This window comes from Hippocampus comes, unplaced genomic scaffold, assembly GCF_001891065.2.
Source record: "Hippocampus comes isolate QL1 unplaced genomic scaffold, H_comes_QL1_v1.1 scaffold174, whole genome shotgun sequence".
NCBI classification, from domain to species: domain Eukaryota; kingdom Metazoa; phylum Chordata; class Actinopteri; order Syngnathiformes; family Syngnathidae; genus Hippocampus; species Hippocampus comes.
In genome coordinates this window covers 3,049,096-3,076,852 of record NW_017805983.1, presented here as the reverse complement: position 1 = coordinate 3,076,852, position 27,757 = coordinate 3,049,096, and the positions used below count along the sequence as shown (strand labels likewise).

Here is a 27,757-nt window from a genome sequence, read left to right as displayed (position 1 = left end):
ACAATTTATTATATCAGCGTATTTTAAAACCCCTGTGCAATGCAGGTACACTTCATGTACACCTGACATGCGTTGTGTTGCAAAAACAAATGCATGCCATGCATGGGTTTTAAACCTGTGGCATGCATTCGTTTTTACAACACAACGCATGTCAAGTGTACATGAAGTGTACCTGCATTGCACGGGGTTAAAAAACAATTTCTTAATTTATCTCAATGCAAACTCAAAATCATTACTTTTACACCATGAGCAACATGGCCGAGAAGTCATTGTTTATCATGCCATTCACAGTCATGGTTTCATGAACTAATATGTGGACATAATCTTGCCCACTTTCATCACGCAAGCATGAACAAATCAAAGTAAAAAGCAACATATAGAATTATGACAAAATAATAATTTAATGGATGAATTATGATAACATATATCGGGATTTGGAGAGTGGAGGGGGTTGATTAATGAGTGAGACACTTTTAAATAGCTCTCCACTACGGTGACCACTGTCCCAGAAAGGGTTAACAGATTTAAACGGTGGGTCAAATAAAATGCAGATCACAAGCTAACATTTGCATACAGAAAGTAGTTTTATTTACTAAACCAGCATGTGTTCTGGTCTGCTGAAATGAATATGTCCACAATGCTGCCGGCCATTGCCTGAACAGGCAGGTATGATAATTTTCCTCAACAAGAAGAATTTTTGAGGTACCAACTTGTTCTTTTTACACCAGATTATCAGTGGGAGCGCATTTTGATTGTCACCCTAGCCATATTGCACAGAGCATCCACAAGAGGTGTTTTTCGTTTTATTGAGAGTGATATGGATTGGACAAAAAGAAGGATAACGGCCATGATTTAGAGGTGAAATGACTCCTTGAGTCATATGAGTACCTCGATTCCCCAAAAATACTTGAGTTTTTGTTATTGTTGTTGTTGTTGGTGGGTTTTTGTTTTTGTTTTTACCTCAAGTATACATTTATTTGGTATGCACGGTGGGGAAAACAGTGAAGCCAGTCAGAACAACAATTGTTCTTGTGATACATGATGGTATATGGCCAGCTGAAGGCCAATTTCAAAATACAAACTCATCAAATCATACATGGACACCAATGCCCTATTTAGAAGTTATTCTTGGTCGTGGGGTGGCGTCTGACTTAACTGAAGAGACGAGAGAGCCTCCATAGTCAGAGCCCAGTTTACATTGCCATCACTAACTGTTGCCACCAACATCAGCACAACATCAATGAAATCATGTTCAGTGGCTAATCAAGCACTCGAAAACTCTAATTAATTACGCTGACCTTGTGTAATATGGCGTGTTACCAGTGTTAGCGGCTAGCCACTAAGAGAGCGCTCGGTTTTGGCTGGCAAGAGCTGCCGGATTGCTTTTCAAAGGCGATTATTGGGCGAAAATGACTCTGCTCACTTTGATGCTGACATCCTGACACAGTTGCAGTTCCTACTGATGAGCTGTTAACAAACCAGGCTAACTCAAATGTGCTGTTTTAGCCGGCAAATTGTTTGAAAGAATTTTCATTCGGATTCCCAAATACCAAAATATTCGATTGGTAGCAGCTCTACAGTGATGTTTGTGATGATTGCCAGGGTGCTCATCTTTTCATGTTCTTCTCTTGCCTTTCATGGAACGGATGCGTGCTGCCAAGAAGGATCCGGAAGGAGAATCCCGGACACGACAGCGGATGAACATCCATCTGCAGCAGCTGTGGGATGAGGCGTGCCAAGCATTTCTCCGTGTCAGGAGATGAAGGATTGAATTGACTCCTTCTCCGGTTGCTCTCTGGCACCTGAAGGATTTCCCCATGCGGGAATCTGCCTGACAGTTTTCTTGCTTTTTTTTTGTTGTTGTTGTTGTTGTTTTTGGGGGGGGGGGTTCGAAAAGCTGCCATGTGAATGGGACACTTGAACAATGACATCTAATTTTGACGACGTGCTGAACGATGGCCACGCTGAGACCTTCCTGCTGGCGTTAAAGCGGATACAAGTGACTAATTGATTGGACCTCGGCTTGGAGTGAATTCCTTCACTGCTTGATTTTGTCCTGTTTTTCTTCCATCATGGCTTTTGAGTCTTCCTCCGTCGCGGATGTGAAGGCCACCGGAGAATCCTGACTGAGGTGGAAATGCTCCACGAGTCCGCCAAGCCTTCCGATCAGCGCCAGAGAGTGCCAGATCCATCTTGATCTTCGTATCAGACCTTGAAGAAGAACCAGTACTCTCCCCCCCACTTTCTGCCAGTGGGGGGGAGGGCGGGGCTTAGTTAGCTACTAGTCGTGTAGTTGTTGTTTTGTTTTGTTTTTTTAGATGTTCTGAGAACTTCAAGTAGGAACTCTTTTTTTAGCTTCTCTCACTGGTGGCTTTGTAGGTTCCGTCTTTTTTTGACATCAAGTTTGCAGTTAGCTATGGACGCGAATCAAGGTGCGGGCCAGGGCAGCCCAGAAAGTCCGAATCGTGCGGTGGAGTACCTGCTTGAACTCAACAACATCATCGAAAGCCAGCAGAAGCTTCTGGAAACACAGAGGCGGCGCATTGATGAGCTGGAGGTCCAGCTAGACCGCCTCAGCCAAGAGAACAAAGACCTGCGCTTGGACCGCCAGCCTGCTGCTCCGCCTCCACCCGCACCTCCTCCGGAGCCTCGTCTTCCTCCTCCTCCCCCGCCGCCGCCTCCCACTCACTTCTCCTCTGTTCCCACCAAGAACCACCACCACAACAAGCCTCCCACCTCCATCCCACTCAATGCCAGCCACAATCACCAGCACCACCACTACAACAGCACCTCGGCGGTCCACATTCCTGCCACGGGCCCCACCTCGCAGGTCCCTGCACCGGCTCCTCCCCCTCCGCCGCCTCCCATTCCACCCCGGGAACAGCCTCGGGGGCACGGCCGTCTGAGTCGGGCGGCGTCTACCAGCACCGGAACCAACACTAACTTTGTGGAGAAGGAAAAGGAGCGCCTGGAGCGCCTGCACAGAAGCAACGCCGCCAACAACCACCACGCCCACACGCTGCACCACCACAAAGCGTAAGTTACCGCTTGACGTTTGCAGAGACACACACGCCCAAGTCGCACGAGAACACACACTAATGAGTTCATAAATCTTGTTTTCGCCACTGAAAACAGCTCGCAGGTGCCTTTACAACACGACTGTGACTTGCTTTCCTCACTATACATCGAGGGATCAACAGATACAGTACATTTCCCCCCTCTAGTTTTCCATCCATCCATTCAGTGTTTTTCAAAAGTGCTTGTCCTCATTTAGGTCGCAGTTGAACTGGAGCCTATCCCAACCTGACTGGTTGCAAGCCAGTCGCTTGGTAGGCAAACAAGCATGCACACTCATATAGCGGCGGAACTACTTGTTGAGTCCCAGGTCTTAAAAAAAGAATGAGTGCAATGTCCAAAGCAAGCAGAAGCTTCCCATAAAGACATTACAAAGAAAAGCATACATTCACAGGCAGAGGCAGCACTTCCTCACCAAGCTGTCGAGTTTTAGTTGTCAAGAAGTGTAGCGATTGTCCCCTTATTTCTAGTAGCGCTTAAATTAGCCCACCTTGAGGGGCTGGTGCCATCCCATGTAAATGAGCCAGCCTCAATTGACTTGCTTGTTTAATTTCTCACTTGCCGGATGAACACACACTGCAGAAATCCCAGGATATTAAAAAGTCTCTTTTACGTCATTTGTCGCCTTTATTGTTATATAATAACACCTTCCAATGTGTTTTTCTTGGTCAAATTCCAACAATTGTTCAACATTCAGTTGTCTTTAGAGGTTAACTCGTGCTACTTTGGACTGTTATGGCAACGTCACAGCTTCTCTTTTGCAGGTGCTATGCTAACATGCTAAATTTTGCTGAATGCATCCTTTGGCCAAACACGTCTATGATGTTTAGGCTTAGTGTGCTGCTGTTATTGACAGCTGGAGTGCCTCTCCTTCCATGCGGGCATTGTTGTTGATTAGTCCTGTTTCGGATGTGGGAATGGAGCAGAGTGAGAGGCCAACTTCTGTCTCCAAAGCTTTCATGACGCAAAGTAACTACAGTGTTTCTTTACAAATCTCACAGCACCTCACCAGTCCATATCATCAAAAAGTAGATAGATTCAAACAATGAGGCTCTCGTCGCCATGTACTCGCAAATCTACTCACTAAATGGGAAATTTGGGCCTGTTTATAGTAACACAAAGCTATTATTTTGATGTATGAATGAGAACACATTTTTTCACAGGTTAATCGTTCCTTCTGCTCGCAAATGGAAGAGATTTCTTCTGCCTGTCACAACATGTCGCTGGCATAGACAGATGAACAATGAACATTTGTTGAAGTTACAAAGTCCTGCTGCAAATAGCAAACATGTGAGAATCACACCTTCCTAAATTTTTTTTACAGCTTCCTGCGGTAACAATGTAAACAATAAATATACCACAAACTATTATCCCAAGGCAGTTGAATATAATATAATGTTAAAGTTTGGTAACATTACCCTTTAAAATAAATAAGACTACAGTATTACATTTCGAAAAAAAAATGTCCACGTACAATGGGTGCACTCTGTAAAAAAAAAAAACAACCCAGGCTAAAATGATCTCTTCCGACAACAGCCTTTGTCTAAGTCAAGATGTCTCACTTCAGTATACTTCTTTGACGCCAGTTACTGTACTGCTTTGTTAAAGCTGTAGCAAAAATCTTGGAACATTTGAGAAAGAGCACAAAAACACAAAAAAAAAAATGTGAATTGGTCAATTGTTCACCATCAATATGTAGGATTCCCTGTCATAATTTTTGAAGCAATCGAGTTAAATTGTATCATTTCCTGGTGATGTGCTGTCACAGAGTGGTTTGGACTCATTGAACTACAGCACATGAGCGGCTGATGATTGTCGCGAAAACTTGGACACGACGCATACGCACGAGCGCAGTCGTCGATTGTCATCGGCCAAATTTGTCACCAGTTTAGTTGCCTGGCAACACAATCTTTTGGAGCACCCCATCAGGAAGTGCACGGTGTCCCGTGCGAATCGCCGGTGCCTCCTTCCTCGTTGGGTCTGACACTCAGCACTGGTCACGGCGCCTGCGTTGCTAGGCAACAGCGGACAGCCCGCTGCAAAGAGCGCGCTCGTCAACGTGCGCTAAGCGTGAGCGACGCTCGCTAATGCTGACAAGCGTGGCAGGCTTCTCCCAGGCGGCTGAAATGCGGCCGTGACTCATTCGGATAACTTTGTCATCCTCCCCTCCGGTTCCCACGAAGAAAGCTCATGTTTCACCCTCATGTTTCGAGGGAGGGGGGCTCAATTTGTAAATGCAGCTCTATTGAAGTCTGCATAATTTCCTATGGTCATTGATCGATATTGCTGTATATGTTGTTTACACAGCTCAAATACACTTTCAAAACTAATGCTTATAGGACAAACAAACATCTTACTGGGTTTAGCTCAACCTACCTTGGCCCCGATGACAGTGTTGACAGTGAAACGGGCCTGTCCTCCCCCCATCTGTTGGTAAATTGCACACAAGAGACTAATGACTGCATGAAGTGCAGGCACTCATACTGCGCACAAGGTACATTTCACACCAAGCACTAGTTTGGCAGATGGAACGTGAACAATTCTTCAAAAAAAGAGGCTTTAAGGGGTTTCCTGCATTGCAGTTGAAGTTTAATCAAACTAAACGTAAAGCGAGAGAATTTATACATTGTGTGTTGAAAACTGAAACACCACTAGCTTAAATGCGAACACAAAATGGAAAGCTCCATAGAAGGGCAAACAAATAGCATCAGTGCTGCGGTGTAAGAATCCTTCAAGCGACCAATATTTGAACACAAACGGTATAGCAACACACGTAGACAGACAATACAGCAATACTCATAGGCATATATCGTTAATCCTCTACAAAAAAATGACGAACGTTACTGTGGGTTACTGAGGAGTTGAGACCATCTCTGGACAGTCATTGTAAAAAAAAATATTAGACCACCTTGTTTTCTTCAATTTATTCTTTACTTAAATTCCTGGTGTCACTAAATGTGTGTCGTGTGCCTAAAAGCAATGTTTTTTTACAGGACAATGTCGTACCGAATGATGTACACACTTCATTGATTTTGGTTACAAGAAAACTGTGGAAAATGGCTAGATATCAGCTCTTAAATTAATCTTTTGTCAGCCATTTTTGTTGTCATCATTATATTTGTCCACCCTTAGATGTACCCGGCATTTATAATGAAACTTCTCCAGGAGAGGTGGGTTTTTTTTTTTTGTTCCCACTGATTTGGAATTCACCGTCATATTTTCTCCAGCACATCAGGTTTTCGTAATAATAATAATGCTGGGTCAGTGGTGAGTCTTTTACGAAACTGATAACTTATTCAGCCTCACTGGGGATCCAAGTCTTAGCATTTCTGTGGCACATGAGCACATCACCAAACACAAAAACAACATTTACTCCACACTTGGTGTGCAGGCAATCCGGAGACGCAACTATTTATATAGAGATACTCAAAAGTCTATTTTCTGTAATATGTCCCCTTTAAAGTAACAATTGTTAAGCCTTGGTGGAGGTCTGCTCTCTCACTTTCTGTGCTCTTTTTTTGCAGCCTCCTTCCAAATACAACACAAGCACACATACTCTACCTCCACAGACACGCACACAGTGTGTCTTCTATCAGGGTGCATTCAAATGAGACACAAAGGCGGCTGGTGCTGATGGGAGGGGGTTGTCATGGAAACAGCTCAGGAGGCTCATGCAGATCAGCGTGAGCGTGAACATGGCCGCCAGCCTGCCAGCTAGCTCTTCCTCTTGGCAAGCAAGCGTCAATCGGCCTTCTCAGGGAAGCTTTCTAGTGGCCATCTGTGGTACTGCAGCAGTTCGTGAACACACACACGCACAGACACACACACACACACACACACACCCTCGTATGACCTTGTGGTGGAGGTGTCTATTAGCAGGCATGTTTATTTATAGATCACATTTTCAAAGTCAGCGGTTCTCCAACTAGCAGAATCTGAAAGCCGTAAATTGGGGGTCAGCAAAATAATTAGATTATGGACCGGCGCGTATACAAAACAAACAAAATGTGAAACCAATTTCTCCTCTCTATATTTGGGGTGTTTCAAAAAGAGCACAAAAAACGCAAATACAGTGGACCCCCACTATTCCGGGGCATAGGGACAGAGCCGGCCCAAGACCCAAATTAATGGTGCGTTACCACCGCCAGCTGACATTGACCTTTCCGCTGCAAGGAAACCAATGTGAATTGATGGCGGTCGTATTTTATGATGTTTGCTGCTGCCCTCCAGCAGTGCAGGTCTGAAGCGCACTCTCAACATTTTGCACGCTCTCAAAGTTTTGCACATGTCTTAAGACAAAGAAATCAAATCAAGGCATTGGTATGACAAAGCACCCACCGATCTACGTCAGCTAATAGCTGGGGAAGGTTTATTAGATAAAAATGCTACAGGGACTGTATTGCATGACAACGTGAACGTCTCTACTTCATTAGTATGTCCACGTGTGACATCACCATACACAACTTGGCGCATACATGACGGCACTCGCACGTACGATAGGGTGTAGAGGATCTCATCCCCATAATGATTCATGGTTGAAGATCTAAATAATTTCCATCGATTACTTTTATGTTCCATAATGTACAATTGTGTGTTGTTTGCCTGTTGATTACCAAAATGGTACGTTTTACCTCCTTTATTTTATTATTTATTAACTCTTAGTTTTGTTGCGGGGCGGCACGGCGGTCGACTGCTTGGCACGTCTGCCTCACACTGCAGAGGTCAAAGGTTCGATTCCGACAGCGGCCTTCCTGTCTGGAGTTTGCATGTTCTCCCCGTGCCTGCGTGGATTTTGTCCGGGTACGCCGGTTTCCTCCCACACCCAAAAACATGCATGTCAGGTTCATGGAACACTCGAAATTGTCCCTAGGTGTGATTGTGAATGCGGATGGTTGTTCGTGTGCCCTGCGATTGGCTGGCAACCACCCCCGCGATCATCGTGAAAAAAAGCGGATTCGAAAATGGATCGATGGTTGGATGGATAGTTATGTTGCATGTGCAAAACATGCATGTACCAGACCATGGCTAAATTTGGTGTGCTGATCAATCAGTTGTGACTCATGTTACTGACTTCTGTAGCTCAGTGCCAAGTGTCTGCTATTGTCAGTTGAACAATTTGCCATCTTCGGTTTGTCACAAAGTAACGCATTCATGATTCTGAATAGTAATTTATGTAATATAATGATATAGTAAAATGTTAGATTGCTACACATTACTTAGTAACGCGTTACCGGCATGACTGCTCATGGCACACTAATGTGCCATGATGTAGTGATTTGGAATCACTGAACTAGATAGCTTGGATACTCACTTCTACAATAACAAATCTACCCAAATTCCTTCTAATATGAGAATGATGATGACGATGATGATGATGATAATGATTATTATTATTATTACAGTGTTATTATTATAATTATTGGTATTAATGTATGTGAAGACACTGGTCATGTTCATGATTTCTAACAATAATTAGGAAGCAGATAAACATCAATATGCAACAATTTATTTCCACAAAACTGTCAATGTTCACATTTTCAAATGATCAATTCTAAACCAGTCCTCGGAAATCACAATGTCCTATAACTGCAAAAACGGTACAACTACTGAGTAACTAGTGAAAGACTTTTCCTATTTTAGTCACAGTATAAATGTCAACTAGACAAACATAAAATGTAAATTTGCAATTGTGGATATCGCCTGACAATTTCACTTGAAACATGACGATAGAAGTAGTAAATTAACATCTGAAATGATGATCGATGATGATAACATTTGATGCGTGCGGAACAAGATGACTACTTGTGTCTGGGAGGCGTGTCTCCTCACACAAGTCTCACGTGGTGCCATTCGTGGTGTTGCGTGAAACGTTTTTGTGGGTTGTTGTATACATCTGTATGACTTTACTGTGCTTGTGTGCGCACTGCCATGGAAACTAGGCTAGCCAGTATGAATAGCGAGGTGATGAATTACCTGTCCAAGGCGAGCCGCAAGACGGCACCCTGGGGTGTGCATGTTGTTTGTTTGCGTGTGTGCATAAGAGAAAGTGCAAGAAAGCGATTGTGTGTGTGTGTGTGTGTGTGTGTGTGTGTGTGTGTGTGTGTGTGTGTGTGTGTGTGTGTGTGTATCATTGACTATTAACCGAGGTGCGCTGAACAAGATGACTGTTTGACTTTGGGAGGCGAGTCTCTTCCCACGAGTTGCGCGTGATGTTATCGACGATGTTGTTTAAAACTCTTGTTTGGGTCGTTTGCTTTTGTGCGACTTTGGAGGTGTTAGCAGAGTCAAACAGCAGCAGTAAGAGTCAGCTATAATGCACACCCAGGCCTTGTTACCGTGACAACGTGTTTCTTGATATTCCACGGTTGCCCGTGACAACACCACTGGCCTCCTTTCTGGAACTGCAGTTCTTTTTCTGACTCTTTGTGTTGTCAATCCGACCATCAGTGATCATCTTGGCCAGCTAATTTATGCACATGAACTCGAGGTGTCAGTTTTATAATGACAACGATGATGATCACTTTGTGTCACTGTTTCCAAGTTCTCATTCTCAAACACATCATTCAGAGAGACTGAGCAAGAGAGTGTGTGCAATATATATATATATATATATGAGAGAGAGAGAGAGAGAGAGAGAGAGAGAGAGAGAGAGAGAGAATTGTACATCACATCCCACAATTGCCTAATTCCATCCATTAGCCAAACTGCTTTATTGTCACGGGGATCATGGGAGTGCTGGAGCCTATCCCAGCTGTCTTTGGGCAATGGGCAGAGTACACCTTGAACTGGTTGCCAGCCATTCGCAGAGCCAGAGTCGTACCCACGAACTCTGCACTGTGACGCTGAGTCGACCACCCTGCCACTCAATTGTCAGTCATTTTTCAGTATTTTTGGAAAACAAGAAAAAAGGCTTTTTTTTTTCGCTTTCTTGTTGACCAATCTGGTAGAATTTTTTGTGACATTTTCAATCCAAAAAAAACTTGTTAATGTTTGGTTAGCTGAACTGTGAAGTTAACATAATCTACATGTCATTGTGGGTCTTATAGTGGCAGATTAAAGTGCTGTGTCTCTTATGTTGAGTTGCACACCTTGCATGTTGCCATCTTGTTTCTTTTTCAATCCAAATGTACTACTCTCCAGAGTTCCCTTCACGATTCTCATGAAATGGCCTCTCCGCTCCGATTGGTAGCATACTGGTGGGTTGCCAGCTTTGGGTGCACTACACAAAACATATTTCACATCCAAAACAAATGGCACACTATCTTGAAAATGCGAGCCCCAAGCCCTAAAAGTGACAACTTAAGTCCCTGTGATGTCAAGTCATTTGACACCAGTCCTCCACTTCTAGTAAACAATCTATTGTATGTGTGTATGTGCATCATCCTCCCTCTCACTGTGCGCTACTGTACACGTACATCTGTGATGCTAACGGCTAACTCCCACTAACAGATTGACTGTGTGCTGATCATGATTTGTCTGCTTGTTTTCTCATACGCACAGCCTACCGTGTTGTGCTGCTAATCGCTAATGTAGTCACACACAGCTGACAGTCAAGACCGTGCGCCGATGGCCATGCTTCTGCTTTTGATTGTGTGCTAAGCTAATGTTGATGTTAGGTGTGCTTTATGCTTTTAACATGACTAATGATTGCAATAGAGCTGTGCTAAGCTCTGACCATGCTAATGCTGTTTGTTTGTGTGCCTGTGTGTTGTCGTTGTTGTTGTCGACCTTTCTGTGTTTGTTCCTCTCTTGACTTTATTTTCCCTTCTTTTCTCTCCTCTGGCTTGCTCTCTCTTCTTTTCTCAATTCCTGTCTCTCTAGCGCCCCCACCTCCTCTTGTCGTCCGTCCAGCATCACCACACCTTCCTCCTCCGCCTCCTCCTCCTCCTCTCTCTACTCGTCCAGCCTCCCTCCTAACAGCCACGCCTCCTACCATCAGTACTGCTGCCCCGCGCGCCTCCGCCTGCCCAAGTCTCCCTGCGCCCTGCCCCCCGCCAACAAGCACCACGAGCAGGCAAGGTAAGGGCCACAGTCACCCGCCCTCCTCCAAACCCTCCCTCCCTACGACTACCACCGCCTCATCCCTCAGGTGGCACCCACCCTTTACCAGTACAGACAACCTGATCTGACAGTCCTCGTCATTGAGCATTTTACCCTACAAGAGTGGGCAAAGGATGGCCTGCTCTGAAATTCCAATGTACTCATTAATTTTTAGTTAGTTTGGATTTATTTCCCTCTGTTGAAAATAATCAAAAGAAATTGTTTTCAATAATTTAAATATTTAAATTATATCATAATATTTAAATAATTAAATCCATGTCATCGCTAAATTAAAATATTTGTATTTTTTTTAATTAATTTGTCTCATTAAAAAGTTGGTTAATAAATGAATACTTATATTTTCAATTATACATTGGAAAAATATATCAAAAACAATGAATATTAATGTTTTTAATGGGGGCGGGGGATCAATACCTCTTCCTATTTGAGTCTGGAGAAAAAAAAAATTATTGGTCAGTGTAATTATCTGTATTTTTTGCACATTTTGTTTCCCAAAACAGTGGCACCAACATCAAATGAGTTTGCCATGAAGCTAACCTGGTAGCCACAAGCGCATGTTAAAAAAGTTCAAACTGACATCTCTCTGCTGAATGAAAGCTGAGGACCAGATTAGGTGGACGTTCTTGCTAAGTTTAGCTTTAGCACTTAGCATCCTGTTGGCTATATTGATCCTTTTTCCAAAATTTCCCCACAATAGATTCGGGTGGTACTCAGAAAGTGTGGTCCAGCAGGGTGACATGTGAGCCCAAAAATTATTGAAATTAAAAAAGTGACACATGCTTTAAATCCAACCTCCTCCTATGTGCTACGGATAAATAGCCTTTTGGTCGCAAGGGATTGTCAAATGTCATGGTATTCAATTGTTTCATATTGGAGTGCTTGATACCTGAGCGCCAAGCACAAAGTACTGGAAAAATATTTATAAATGAATAACTTTTACACTTGAACAGCTTCACTACCTTTATACAAATATATTCCGGTAACAAATTACCCAATATATGTTGAAAATGACCTCTGAATAGTGGACAACGTCCATCATGTTACATAGTGTTACATTAAGTGTTACATGGGCACCACAACATATCAGCTGTTCACGTCACAAAACACGAAACGCCTGAAGCTACTGAAGTACTCACACTAATGAATACATCAAGAAAATAGCACATGCAACTCGCATGAAATTACCTATCGACCTATTTTATTCGACGCTCATTATCAATAAAACTGGAACCCATGCTCTACACAGATAGCTTAGTCAGTCATTGTAGAAGTATAAAAACTGTTTTTTTAAATAAAAATATGAACATCATATTTTGCAGGGAACCCACAGAACATCTGGTTCAACTTTTATTATTCACTGGCGGTGGAAGTATACAACACATTACAGTAATAGACTGCCGGTGGCACCACAGACATGTTGTCACATTATGGACAGTGGAGCACTTGATTAAACGCTATTGGTTGCATTGTAATTTTTCTAGTTTGTTGGTATTTTTGAAAGACAGTAATCTCTCGTTGATCGCGGTTAATGGGGACCAAAACCACCCGCGATAAACGAAAATCCCCGAAGTAGCAACCCCCCCCCCTCCATATAGGTACATGTACATAATATTTATAAGGCCAAATTTAATGGTATACGTGCATGTAGAAGTAAATTTTGAAGTAATTAACGTGACTTAATGCTGTATACTAATAGATTTAAACATGTATAAGTTAGGTTAGTTTATGAATAACAAAATACAGTAAACATATACATGTAGTACTGTATATGTTGCTCTATGTGACTCGCTGTTGTTTTGCTGACTTTCGCTGCTTCTCGCGGACCTTTTGCGGACTTTTTGCGAACTTAAAAAAAAAAATAAAAAAAATGTAATGAATATGTTTGAAAAAATCCGCGATGCACTGAAGCCGCGATAAACGAATCGCGACATAGCGAGGGATCACTGTACTGCATTTTAAGGGGATGAGGGCTCTTCATTATATGTGTATGATGGCATGGCACAACGAGGAAGTGGTCACAATGGCTATTTTTAACTTCTCAAAATACATTCACACGCAAACGACAGCACAAACCTCAGTCAAATTGTTTCTTTTATCTCTGCAGTACGTTTGCAATATTGTAAGCTGTCAGATCTGGTGATTGATTGAAAAGGGATATTATAAATATTGACTCGGGAAAGGAGTCAGAGTTTGACCATCCAGTTGGACCATACTTTATGAGAACCACTTAGAAATAAATCAACTTCATGACAGGACATAAAATTATAAAGAAACTTTTGTCTAAAATAAATCACACTTTATTATTCAAAGATGATGCCTTTTTTTCCCCCCACGAGTCCCCCATAAACCCGCCTACGACCCACACTTGACATCCGTGTCTTCCTTCATTTGTCCTCACTGACATTTCCTTTTCTTTCCCTTTCTTGCTTGCTTTCTTTCATGCTCGCTCTCTCTCTCTCTCTCTTTGGATTTTGTTCCTTTCTTTCTTTTTCTGACTCTTGTTCGATCTCATCTGTTTCTTTTCCTTTGGTTTTTCTTTTTTTTTTAACTTCTTTCCTTTTTTTCTTTCCTTTCCCATTGCATTTCTTTTTTCTCTCTTATTTTTTTCTTTCTTCGTTTGGCTTGGAATGTTTTCTTTTTTTAAACCTCTCTTCTCTCTTATTCTTCCTTCACTTTCCTCTTTGTCTTATTTCCCCTTTTCATTCTTTTCTTTCCTTCTATTGGTTTTCTTTCCTTCTTTTCCTTTTATCTTTACATTTGATTTTTTTTTCCTTTTTCTTAACTTGCCGTCGGACTCTCTTTTGTCTCTGTTTCTTCCATTTTCTTTTTTGTTTGTTTGTCCTTTTCTCTTTCTTTTTCATGTTTTTCTTTCCCTGTACTTTTTCTTTTTGGTTCTTTCCTTTCTCTCTTTTTGTTTTGTATTTTTTTTGTCTTTGTCCTTTCCTAATTTTCTTTTTTTCTTGTTTCTATTTTTTTTCTCTTTCTTTGTGCTTCTCTTTTCCTCTTTTCCCCTTTCTTGTTTTGTTTGTCTTTCTCCCTTTATCTTTCCTTTCTCCATTTCCTCTTTGCTTCTCTCCTGTCATCTGTCTTTCTGTCCGTCCATCTGTCTGTTTGTCTCTCAGAGAGGAGGAAGATGATGACATCGCCCATCAGTTCTGTTGCCCCGCCTCGGAGTGCAGTAGCCCCTCCTCTAGGTAACCAGGGGCGATCATCAGCCCTCAACGCCAAGCACCGTATAACTCCTGACCCCCTTCCCCGCCCCTCGCCCAACAACGCCCCGCTGCCCAACTTAACCGATGGAGAATGCCGTTAAGCCTGTCATGTATTCTAAATATAGAAGTGATGAAAGTGGGAAAGTGGAGCTTCCCCAGCAGAGAAGACAGCAACTCTGCTGCTCAGATTCTTCTTTTCTGGTCAAAGCCATGAGCAGTTTTCCCGTTGAAGAACATCATATTCCAGATGGGACGCTTTCTTGGCGTTTTTGCGGTGTCTGTTCCACCCGCATTCCGCGAATGTTCGCAGTGCTGCTACAACCTAACAGCAAGTTAACGGCACCGAAAGTCGCACACACAAGCGCTAGCTGCCAAACTGTGGAGGACAAAGGACACAGAATTGCTTCTAGCGTGTTTGCTAGCGGGACGTAAACGAACAAAGACTGCTCTGCTAAAGTGCGGGCAAGGGTTCTCCGTCAAGCTGCTTCCTTAGCCAACAATAACAAAATCAACAACTTGTGTGATTACTTCTTTGGAGCCAAACGTGTGTACGTGATTTTTGATTTGATCATGAATACGTGGTTGTGTGATTTCAGAAAAGTATCCAGAAGAAACATTTTGTTGGTCCAAACAATTGATTAGCAACTTTCTTCCTCCATGTTCATCCTCATCTTACATCTTAGACAGTTTCATGTTGAAGAGGAACTAAGCCCCTGCTTTTTTTTTTTTTTTTTTTTTGCAAGAGTACATTGTATGTGCCACCTCTAGTCTAAACACGGTACACGTGATGGTTTGAACCCCCTCTTGACTAACACCACTAGTTAGGCTATTTATCGCAGCATATGGGGGAGTACGTGTTAGGTCACACGACTTTCGCAAGGCAAGCACGAGAGTTTTTGCAACCTTAATTTTGGTCGACAGTGGGTATTATGCAATATGGCAACCCTTGCGAGGGATTAATCTGCGTAACTCTAATTTGTACACTGTCAATGACTTTTGAAAATATCATTTGCATTTGTTTTCTTGATCAAAGTAATATTGCTTGGACGAGGGCAAGTAGGGCTGCACAGTCGTAGCTTAGCTTAGCCTTATTGCATAGCTGACTTGAAACTCGGGGTGAAAGTGAAGCAACAGCATCGCTGCTGGTGGCCAAGAGGTGATGCGCTCCATTTGACGTGATCGCAATTTGACAACTATAATTTCACATCGATCGATCAATTCTTAGCCAGCGCCACAATGATTACAACAGAGGAGTGCAGTTGTGTGCTTCTGTGTTCACAATTAGCAAACCTGGCCTCAGGTGGGGCACGACCAATACCAGACTAGTTCTGGCACGTGTGGAGAAAGTGCTGAGTTGTGGCTTGCTTGGACCACTAAAATGTATCACGTGTACTTGGGGAAAAAAAGCCTCATTGGGAGTTGCAAAAGGTAAAAAGTGTATTTCTTCTAATCATGGTCGTTCCTCAAATAGATCATGATTCATAATCCATCAGCCACTCAAGACAAATAAAGACCTCCCTCAAGTCGAAACTTCTTGCTCCCATCTTGGAACCCCAAACGGAACATGTAGTGGGCATAATTTTCCCAGTTTTTACCATTGTCCTTAACTGCTGCGCCCATTTGAACTCTGTTGCTAACAAGAACAGCAGCACCTAGCGAGGCATTTAAACACTCATTTAGATGAATGAAAATGCGCAACCCTGAATCAAGTTTAAAGGAAACATATTGTGCATTGTTGTTTACAATTTAAAACACCTGCCAGATATTTTAAAAACATGTCTCGTCAAAATACGCCAAGGATCAAGAATTATAGGCATATTTTGACTGAATATTTCTTGTCACTATAAAATTAGCTCACTTTTATTAATAACAACCACCCTCCACCTCCACTATCATAGTCAACAACTTAACAGAGCAATCGCGTGTCATTTATAAGAAAGCTAATGCTGTTCTCTCACAGCATTCAAGTGTCCCTCATAAATGCAGCATTTCACTACCAAGCCACGGAATTCCACCTTTACCCCACCAACCCCCATTTGGACAATTTAGCACACGTTTAATTATCAAAAACTAATAGTGGTAATGATGTAAGGTCATTCTAATCTTTGCTAAAATTGCAGCTCTGATTGCTCAGCTCTCAACATGTGATTGCTGATGTCAAGCTGTCAGTGTTGTTGCAGAGTCGACAAGTGGACGAGTCCATTCAACTAGTGGTATACAAACATTAAAAAGTCAATATGTGCCCTTTAAAAATGATCTTATGCTAAGGTCCTATGTCATGTATGTCTCCAATGTAGAGTGGCCACACAATGAGTTCACCAAAACTGACACAGTGGGTCAAACAATGGAGGACATCTTTTTTCTTTATAACAAGCAGATCAGGTTAATTCTGACTACTAACTGTCCACTTATCGACATGTTGCACGGTATCTCACTCTGCCTTTTTGATACCCTATCACTGTGCTTGGTATCCCCATCAGCATAGTGCCAAAAAGTTATCCGAATCTATTGTTCACAACAAACTTTCGAGGCTAAAAATAGGTGACAATGTTATAATAATTTATTATTATTGTTATTATTATTATTATTATTATTATGGTTAATGATAATAATGATGAGAATAAATGCGATGGTCTGAAGGCCCTGTTGGAATCGTATTGTTTCTTGTCCTGGTGAAAATTGGTGTATTTTAGTGCAACTGAACTCCCGAAAATTCACAACGTAGCGCTCCCTTGAAAGTTTAAAAAAACTGCAGCGACACCAGTTTCACTGATCAAAACAAAATTGGGCAAATTAGCTTCACAACACCCACCCCCTTCCCACCCCAATCCCCAGACCATAAGGATTCATAGAACCTGTGAAGGTTGCTACAGTACGGTATGTTTGTGTAGAGTTCACATCATGTGTGAAAGCATGCTGCATTCGAATGAGCACTAAATTAAACTGTAAAGCAGTCAGTCAATAAGACCCAGTTAGGCAGTGTATCAAGACCTTTGCTTACTCGCCGTTGCCCTTTCACCCTCTCCTGGCAAGGACCAGAGACAAAAAATATCGGGGAGCACTTCCTAGCAGCTGGTACAACACAAATGGAGGTACTTAAAATTGCTCATGCTGGCTTCTGCCAGTGGCCAATGTGCGGCAAGGGATCCTGGAGGTTAAAGTAAGTTTTTGTCAACTAAAATGGAAGACTTCTCTTGTGGTGGTGTGCGTTTTGGGAACTATAGATGAGCACAGTTGATCAACCACACAATTATTGTTTGGGAAGGAGTAGGAGATTCTAGAATCTGGACAAAAGTCAGTATTTGTAAGCATCGGGATGGTTTCATGCCAAGGAAGTGTACCACAGATGCATTATTTGCCTTAAGAATGATGATGGAGAATTAAAGAGAAGGTCGGAAGGGGCTGCATAGTGAGTGTCTTTGAAGATCTAGAGAAAGCCTATGAAAGGTTACGCAGAGGGGAACTGTGGTACTGCATGAAGAAGACTGGATTGGCAGAGAAGTATGTTGTAATAGTACAGGACATGTAGTCAGCAGTAGAACAGTGGTGAGGTGTGACAGAGGAGTTCAAGATGGAGCTGGGATTGCATCAGGGATCCACTTTGAGCCCCTTCCTCTTTGCAACAGTAATGGATAGGCTGAGTTTAGGAGGGGTTTAAACGGCAATCCACATGGACCATGATGCTTGCAGATCACAATGTCATCTGCAAGCATCATGAAAGCGGGCAACAAGCGGAGGAACATTTACAAATGTGGAGGCATGTGCTGGAAAGGTACTGTGATCATGCAATACGTTCATGTTATCATGCTGCTCTCTTCTTGAACAAATATTTCCATCTTCTGTGTTGGATTTGTGTGTTTTTCAGTGCAATGAAGTGTGATGTGTCACATGATACCTGATGGGATACATGACACAAGATGACCATGACATAAATAGGACACAAGTCAAATGAAACAAATACAACAGAGGCCTTAGAACGCTATGTTTGGCGTAATGCTAATTTCATGGACAGCTTGTTGACGCTAGTGAATTGTGCGTTGTTATGACCTACATTACATCATTAAATGTTTATAATAATTTCAGAAATGATAATTAGTTGAAGTAGCATTGATTGTAATAGTAATACCGTTAACTCAAATCGAAAAATTACAACAAGAGATGGGTATCCTTATCTCAGCTTAGCCTCATTTAGCTTTTTTTTTAATTTAAAACAAAGGAGGGGGGGCGGGGTAAAATATGACTCTCAAACCACATATGGCCTATGTTTTCTGATCCAGCCCACAAGCATTTATCAAAAGTCATGTAACATTTGTTACATTAATTTAGTCATATTTTTCTTCTAAAACTGGTTCATTAGAATCCTTTTATTCATTATTTCATATAATAATTGCATAGTTGCTTTCTTGCAAATAACTGAAAAAATAGTAACATAAGCAATTGCATATAAACACTTAACATTTTTATATTTAACATTGAACAATTGTTCAATTAATTAATATTAAACAAATTATAAATGTAATAAAATATCAAACTAAACGGTGGTATGTGTATTTATACACAAATAGATACTGTACTGTATATATGTATTTACAATATTTGTATATATAAATATATGTCTACAAGTATACATACATATGTTTGTACCGTATGTCTCTATATATGTATGTACATGTATATATGTATACACAGTATGTGTATATATGTATATAAGTGTATATATGTATAAATCTCTGCTCTACGAATTGTGTCCTTAGAACAAAGGTTTACCCACCTCTGATTTCAAGTAATGTTGTAGTGTGTGCTTGTGTGTGTGTGTGTTCATCAGCGTGTTCATCAGGCTGCCGTCCAAAGCCGAACTGCTAACATGCTAGCACAAAAATATCTACTACAACAAATTGGTAAACGTGTTTTAATTTGAAATGCTGAACCTCGATCAGGAACACAATAATATTCTTAAAATATGACATTCGACACGGTCTTATGTGGGCTTACAATTTTATTGTATGTTTGAACCTTTAGGCCCATCTACAGGCTTTCAGGGGTACAGCAACGACCACCAACATACAGGACAGTGTGCGCAGAGAAGCAACAGTTCAATCGTTAGCTTTTCATTTTCCAACGCTGGGAGTTGATGTTGGAACTTAAAGGAGACGTATTGTGCAATTTTTCCCAATTTGTTAAAATATTTCGCTGCTCTTTTATTAAAGGCTCTTTGACATTATTTTTATGATTAATTAACATCTGCTTATAATCACTCTCCTTGAGGAGCTTTTCCGTCTGATGCAAATGAGCCATTGTTCACATCACCCACCTCTACTGTCTAAAATATGACATTTCTACTATTATTGCACTAGAGCCAAATGGAGACATGCTGCAACAAACACAATAAATGTTAGTGTTACTCTTATAGGGGAAAATATTCTATTAGACATTTTAAATTAAATGATGTCACATATACATTGCCATGAATAAGATAGTGACAATCAGTGTGATGATTGAATAAAATAATTGTTGCATCATCATCGTCATTATTATTATTACTATTATTATCTTTAAATAATTCAAATTGTATCGTATAATATTCCAGCAAGCAATCTTTCTATTAGCATTACTTGGCTAGTAGCTAGTACTTCTAAAGCCAAATGACTTTTGCTCTCTTAAGTTGTCACTCTAATGTCGCGATATCACCAAAATAGACCTTTGTTGTTTGGGACCAGCAAAAGATTGATGGGTGCTAACACAAGCTAGCGAGGTAACTAGCATGACAATGATCATAAAAATAAAACACTCAAGGATTTTTATGATTATTATTGATCATTTATTGATAATGATATCACAGCCACCATGATTCATTCTCGATAGATATTTATTGTCTTGTATGCTAACATACTATCTTTTAATGCACATAAAGCCATGGGCAACTTCCAGCATTTTATATTTATATTTTGAAAATCTGCATTGGGCAGGAATGACTTATTACAGCCCCTTTCATATTGTCACAGTCTGATTCCATGTTGTTGTGTGAAAGCGCAGACAATTGTGGCAATTCCCGCCTCGCTGGGTTGTGCGTGAAAGTTAACCTGCATTGAATTGTCTGTTCAAGACAAAATCCATCCATTATCCGATCCGCTTATCCTCACAAGGGTCGCGGGGGGTGTTGGAGCCCATCCCAGCTGTCTTCGGGCAGTCGGCAAGGGACACCCTGAACCGATTGCCAACCAATCGCAGGGCACACATAGACGAACAACCATCCGCGCACACACTCACACCTAGGGACAATTTAGAGGTGTTCAATCAGCCTGCCATGCATGTTTTTGGAATGTGGGAGGAAACCGAAGTACAGTACTCGGAGAAAACCCACGCAGGCACGGGGAGAAGATGCAAACGCCACACCAGGAGGCCGGAGCTGGAATTGAACCCGGTACCTCTGCACTGTGAGGTCAACGCGTTAACCAGTGGAGCACCGGTCCGCCTTCAAGGCAAAATATCCCACTTATTATTTCGTATCAGAGGCAAACCAACAGCAATTTGTGAGGGAGCAACAGAACCCAAAGAACACCTCGCACTCACCCGCCCTTTCGTACGGTATGTTGAAAGCAATTGTCGTTCTCACCAGACACTGGCGGTGACATTGTTAGGGACATCGATCTATGTGATTGAAGAATGCAGTGTCACCACGTGCAGTAAAATGTTGGCTCAGATGCACCAATTTTGAGCTAAGGACCCACAGCACCATTGTGTCAAATAACATGACGTGACATCTGAAAAGCTGAAGTCCATGAGACAGTTTAATGAGGAAGCATAGATGTCGATTTTGGTGACATACTCAAATTCGCACAGCGAGAAAAGTATGTGCTATAACGTCCTTAGCATCTGCTCATTATGTTGCTCATTGATGTTATCCAGAGAAGAGATAGGAGAGGAAGAAGACGGCACTAACTCATCCAGGATGAGGAAGTGTTTTATTTTTCCTGTTTATTATGGTCATTGTAATTATTATTATTTTGCTTACATTGTCTAGGGTAGGGGTGCCCAACCGTTTTTGACCGAAGATCGACTGTTCAAGCAACCGACCTCCCGTGATCGAACCGCTACCGCACGTGGACGCATACACACACGCACACCTTGATGAACAACAGCCATAACGTCCCAGAACACGAACAAAACAGAAAAAAGTAGACACAAGAACTTATGAGTTTGTAAAAAGGAACCTTAGTCGAGTCCTGACGCGGCGGCATGGGACGCACTTTGGCAGCGTCTTCAGTGCAACAACGTCATTATCGTAGCTCACGTGTATCGTTTTAAAATTTTTTCTCCTGGCACTTTTGATTCCCATTCTTTGCCAGTGCCATCGGTGAATTGTACATGAAACAAACTTTGAATGAGAATAATAAAAATTAAAAAGATATATGGCAACAGCTCTAATCGCAAGGGGCAAGTGCAGACTGCTGACTGCTAACAACTTCCGGTGATGCAGGTCACGCGCCGCCGTTGATTAAAGGTGGCCTGCTTTGTTATATTAATTTTTTTAATACTTTTTTGGTAAAGGTGAAAATGAGAGAATGCTTAGGGTGCAGTGTGCACTAACACAAAAAGATAGAAGATGCACACAGACAAATTTTTTTAATCTATTTTCCCCTAGAACCCACGACCTACTTGGGACCAGTTCACGGGCTACTGGCCCATCGCGATTGATTGGTTGGGCACCCCTGGTTTAGGGTGACTGTTACCAGGGCAAGAGCCGACATCAATGTACCTACTGCTGCAGCAACACACACACACGCGCGCGCACACACACACACACACACACACACACACACACACACACACACACACACACACACACACGTAAACAGTCATGTTATTTCTTTTTCTGATTCTCTGTGTGTCCTGGTCATGTCAATATATTTTTTTTAATTATTTGAAGCGAATGTGACCTTGGATGCTATAATACAGTATTATATTATTTTAAAAGCAGTCCAGTACAATGGAGTGAAAACATGCAGAATGTCAGTGAACATTGTGTCTGATGAAGATCCATGGAACGAAGACGAGGATGATGGTGGAGTCTGAGATTAAAGTTATGAAGAAATGACTGTTGCTTTAATGAATCACATGTTATTAGTACTCACAATCCTTTGCTTGTTCCCATGGAAATGTAACACGTACATACATGTACGCACATGTCCCTGCAACACTACCCAAACTCAACTCACAAACAATTGGGAATGCAAATGCAGTTTAAAGACAAATGAGCAGCAAATACGAGTTGGATTAGGAAATTACCACTGAACAGGAATTAATACCTGGAAGAGAAAGCATTCTCTCAAACAGGAAGTATCAGATGGATTTGAATGTACCACAGACAATACCACCTGGCGAAGTTAGGAAGCACTGCTTTGAACAGGAAATATCTGTCATGTTTTGCGAGGTGATAGTTGGAGGACCCCAAAAAGCAGGGAGGCAGGGAGGAGCAGGGTGGAGTGACCAAGATGTATTTAACAAAAACACAAACACAGGAGAAACAAACTCCAAAAACTCACTCAAAGTCCAGAAATCACAGGAAACAAAGGAGCAAACAAAACCTAAGACAGAAAACAAAACATGACACGTGTGCACAGCAACAGCAACACACAACAATGACCTGACACTGAGTGATCGTGCCGGGAGTCCTTTTATACAGACAACTAATGACACAATGACCAACAGGTGTGTAGCTGCAGGCGGAGCCCTACAGTGCCACCTGTTGGCCACAAACAGAACCATGACAATATCCCCTCGATTAGGAAGGACTGCCTGGAGTAGGAACTGAATTTTAAAAATTGGAAGTAGCTTCTGTCTTAGAAAACATGGACTGGGAAGTGTTACCTGTCAAAGTGTTAATTAAATAACACTTTGAGAGGAAGTCCCACATGGAGCAGGAAATCCATTGTGGATTAGCAAGTACCACTTGGAAAAGGAACTACTGCTGGGAATACAAAATACTGTCTCAACTTGAAAGTGCTGCCAGAAACAAGACCTCCCACCTTTGAACAAGAAATAATTTAGGAAGTGCCATTTTGAACAGCAAGTACGTGGATTCGGAAGTACTGCCTCAATTTGAAAGCACTACCAGAAACAGGAAGTACTACCTCGAACAGGAATCACCACATGAATTAGTGAACACCACCTAGACTAGGAAGTACCGTTTGGAAAATGAAGTACCACCTAGATTAGAAAGTATAGCCTGGAACAAGAAGTACCACCTTTATTCAATCTCAGTCTAAATAAATCGACTGGAAAGAGGCACGGCGGCGCTGGATAATTGGATTAAAGTCTTAGCGGGTTTGGTGAGTGACAGAAGGAAGAGCGGCACTCTGCAGAAACAACCAAACCGCACATTCACATGTCAGCAACCTCGACGCAAGAGAATGTCCACCATGAGCAGGAAGTACAGATAGATGTGCCACCTGATCAAGACATAGCACCTGGATTGGAATGTACCACCTGAAAAAGAAAATACTGCCAGAAACAGGAAGTACCATCTGGAGAATAAAGCAATACCAAGAAGAAAAAGTACCACAAAGAGCCAGAAGATGCAACTGGATCTGAACACCAGAAAAAGGAAGTACCACCTGGCTGAAAAAATACCATCTGGAAAAGGAAGTACAACATGTAACAGAAAGTACCACTGGCATTTAAAAGAAGCACCAGGATGTGGAACTTGGATTTGGAGGTAAAAATTGGAACAGTAGTACCAGCTAGATTTTATGAAACGGTGCTGGAAGAACCACCAGAATTAGGAGGGACCACCTGGAACAGGACAAAGAACAAACAGCAGGAAGTACGAACTGGACTTGGAAGTATGATTTAGAACAGGAGGTACCACCTGAACTAAGCGGTACCACTTTTAAAAGAATGTACCACCTGGATTTGGACGGCTGGAACATGAAATGGCTCCTGAATTAGGAAATACCACCCGGGACAGGAAGTAGCGCCTGGATTCGAACACCTGCAAGGGCAAATACCACTTGGATTAGGAAGTACCGCCTGGAATAGGGAGTACCACAAAGAGCAGGACTATTACATCCCTATTTTTTGTTTCAAGTAGTAACTGCCCTCAGCCTCAAATCACAGTTTGTTGCAACAACCCCGTTGCTAACCAAAACAGCAGAGCTGAGCAAGGCATGTTAACAGTCTCACAGATGGATGACAGTGTGCCATCTCAGCGGCTTGGGAGATGATTATGATGAGAAACAAAATGAAATAAAATAATCCAAAAAATGTGACTTTTGCGATATCAAATAAAAATGCATATTGCCATAGTATTCTGAAAATAATTCTGAAAAAAATATTTACGAGATTAGGCTTTCTAAAAACACACACGACTTTTAAAAAAGCTAAAATAACTCTTCTAATACCTTGACTTTTTTGCAAAGTCTGTGTTTAGAAATGACCATTTTCAAAAGAAAAAGGTTTTTTCCTCAATAGGTGCAGCTGTATTCTCGTAAAAGTGTTTTTTTTTGGGGGTTTTTTTGTAAAAAATGTTACTTTTTTTCTTAGAAATATACGATTTAAATTTCCACGGCTGAGTCTGTTGCTAATCAAACAGCAGCAGTGAGCGGACATCAAAAACTGTTTCTCAGATGGGTGAAATCAGAGATGAATCTGACAACGGAAAAGTAATCCTTCTCGAATAAATGAAATATACTAATTAATTCTTGTAATATTGTGGAAAGGAAACTTCGTCTTCTTTTTAAAAAATTACAACAAATATTGACTTTCCATCTTTTAAAGAACTCAGTTGTTGCGCTATGATTTTTGAATGGGGGAAAACAGCATGTTACTCTGCCTAGTTCACAAAACGTGTTTGTGAGCGAGCCCATCTCATTGTTGCCAGACTGTGACGTAAAAGCAGGGTTCATTTACATATTCCCACCCCCCTTACCGAGTTTCTTGGTTTATGTGGAGAGAGCATCTTCGCATTCCAGTAGACTCCGACATGTGACTGCTCCATAGTGTTGTGACACTCCAGCCTATGTGCCCCTGATTAATTTCCCCAAATCTGGAATTTCCTTGAAGGACCTCTACTGACATTTATGAATGTGCAATCTAGACTGACCCAAACGTGCCAGCGGGGATTCCTGGGATGTTTTGCATTTCAGGCATCTGCCAGCTTTGCCCTTCATTTTGTCTGCGCTCCACCGGATCTTGGTCCCCCTTACACAGGTAGGACCTCATTAAAGTGGTGAGGGGAGCTGGAGTTTTTACCAGCTAAGGTTGAGTGTGGGGAAGGGTACCCTGAGATATGCGTTTAATTCATTCATTGCATGACCACATTTGTGACTCAAATCATCTTTCCTTATTGAAATGAGGGGAAATGCATTTAATCTGGTCCACCTCTCCCCAAAAAAGACCCACATTTTTTTTTTTTATTCTGATTCATAAAATGATACAACAACATAAAGGTACATGAATCCAATATGTATTTTTTTCTGTAAATTTACTAGCAGCACCAACACCATAACAAAGGTAACAAACACTTTAATATGATCACTATGGTACCGCAGCAGACACCACAGAACAAGAATAAAGTACATGAATGATATGAGTAACACAAAAACGGGGGCGTTTTGTTGATATAACATTAAACGTGAAGCCACATTTTTATCTAACTATATCAGCTGCGTCCTCCTGAAAGTCACAAACATAATAAGGCACCACCAAACAACTGCAAGTGCATGAAATTATTTATAACTCACCGTTACGCTGGAATAGATCAAGACCCACTCAACAACATACTGTGCAGGGCGGGCTACATGTGTGGTCTGATTTATTTCTACTCATTTTTCTAGCTTCTGGTTTTAATATTAGCGTTACACGACCGAGACAATTAGCATCTTGATATAAGTCAAAAGTCCGTCATAGACGGATGGAACAATTGCACTTTTTAAAAAGAAATATTTTTCAGCCACAGATAAAAATAAACTGAATTTTTTTTGTTGTTGTTTTTTTGTTTTTTTATCGTTTTATCTGCCAGCCGCAGCCCGGTCCAAAGTGGACCGCGGCTCGGTGGTGGGGGACCACTGGACTGGAGCAGGCTAACGATCTGCCAGGGTAGCAGCCATTTTGCCAAGAGCGATAATCCCATCAAAGGCAGTGGAAAGCATGGACATTAGTTTAGCATCGTACGCAGCTCAAAATGTCGAATATGTCGTATATCTAAATATTCATATCCATGACTCTTGTCTACTGGAGCAAGTTCTCGTCAAGTCATAGTGTATGCGTCCCTTGAAAACTGTATTTTTATATGCAGTTGTTGTTGTTGTTGTTTGTTTGTTTTTAATTAGGCCCTTATCTATGGTATCATTGTCACAGCAGTAAAAAAGAAAACTAACATTGCGTTCAAGTGACAAGCTGCACAACATTAACCCCCCAATCGCCAGTGAGGTAAGTTTGGACACATTTTCCACATACTGTACACTGAAAAAAGTTTCTGTTGAATTAACTCAATTTTATTTTGTCAAGTGGCTGCACAAAATAAAATCACCTGGATTCAGATGACACATCATTTTTTTCAGTGCAATTTCAAGCTTGATGAATTATATTTATAATAATTTTGGCCTGCACTTGCCACGAAAAGAGTACAAACAGCAATGTTGTACTGTATTGTGTGTTTTTTACACCAGGCCTCCAATTTAAGGGACAATCTGCTGAAATGGACCTCCGCTCAGCCCAATTAGTCTGTGAACTTTAGGTTCCACTGTAATAACATTTCCTCTCCATATAACAAATCAACCACAGAAATGTGAGCACAAAACTTGTTCTTCTTCTGCAGGCTCATTTGGCCGTTGGTAAACCAGATTTCTGGCGCATTATTGCCATCAGTTGATGTTGTCCTTCCACTGCCAGGAAACCAATACAAATTGATGGTCGCGATATGTTGGGCTCATATATGGTCAGCTCAACGCACAGGGATGGGACGCCCCGACCCTCGCTGGAGCATTAGTACTAGTAGTAGTAGTACTGTATATGTTGGGAAGTGCAGTGCCACCATCTAGCGGTGGAGGTCTGAAGCACACTCATAACTCAAATTTTGCTCGTATCTCAAGGGAAGACATTATCAAGTGACGCTCTCGCGCACATAAAAAGCAAAGGCTCAGTCGTCAGTCAATCAGGTTAAGAACCTGTAGACAATTTCATGTTCAATGAAGCTAACACATGTGTGTTTGGAGTGTGGAAGGAAACCATCCCTCAAACACAGGAATCTATCGACTGTGAGGCAGACGTGCTCACTACCACAGCAATGTGCTGTCTAGTTAGCTCATGATATCACATGCTACCTGCATGTGTGTGTGTGTGTGTGTGTGTGTGTATGCGGCGCGCAGTGGAGAGTGAAAAATTGAAAAGCAGAAACGTGGATGGATGGC

At 41.7% G+C, this 27,757-nt stretch overlaps 1 protein-coding gene across 2 annotated transcripts in view; it reads left to right on the top strand.

Annotated features, from left to right (window-relative positions):
• The first annotated feature begins 2,400 nt into the window (after positions 1-2,400).
• The window catches only part of LOC109528583 (IQ motif and SEC7 domain-containing protein 1-like), a 59,723-nt gene continuing 34,366 nt past the window's right edge, over positions 2,401-27,757 (top strand). Inside the window, exon 1 of one of the 2 annotated variants that reach the window (XM_019891369.1) lies at positions 2,401-3,036. In XM_019891369.1, coding sequence (XP_019746928.1) covers positions 2,417-3,036 — 620 coding nt within the window. In that variant the 5' untranslated portion in view covers positions 2,401-2,416. The remainder of the gene's footprint in view (positions 3,037-27,757) is intronic. The other variant, XM_019891372.1, reaches the window with a different exon arrangement.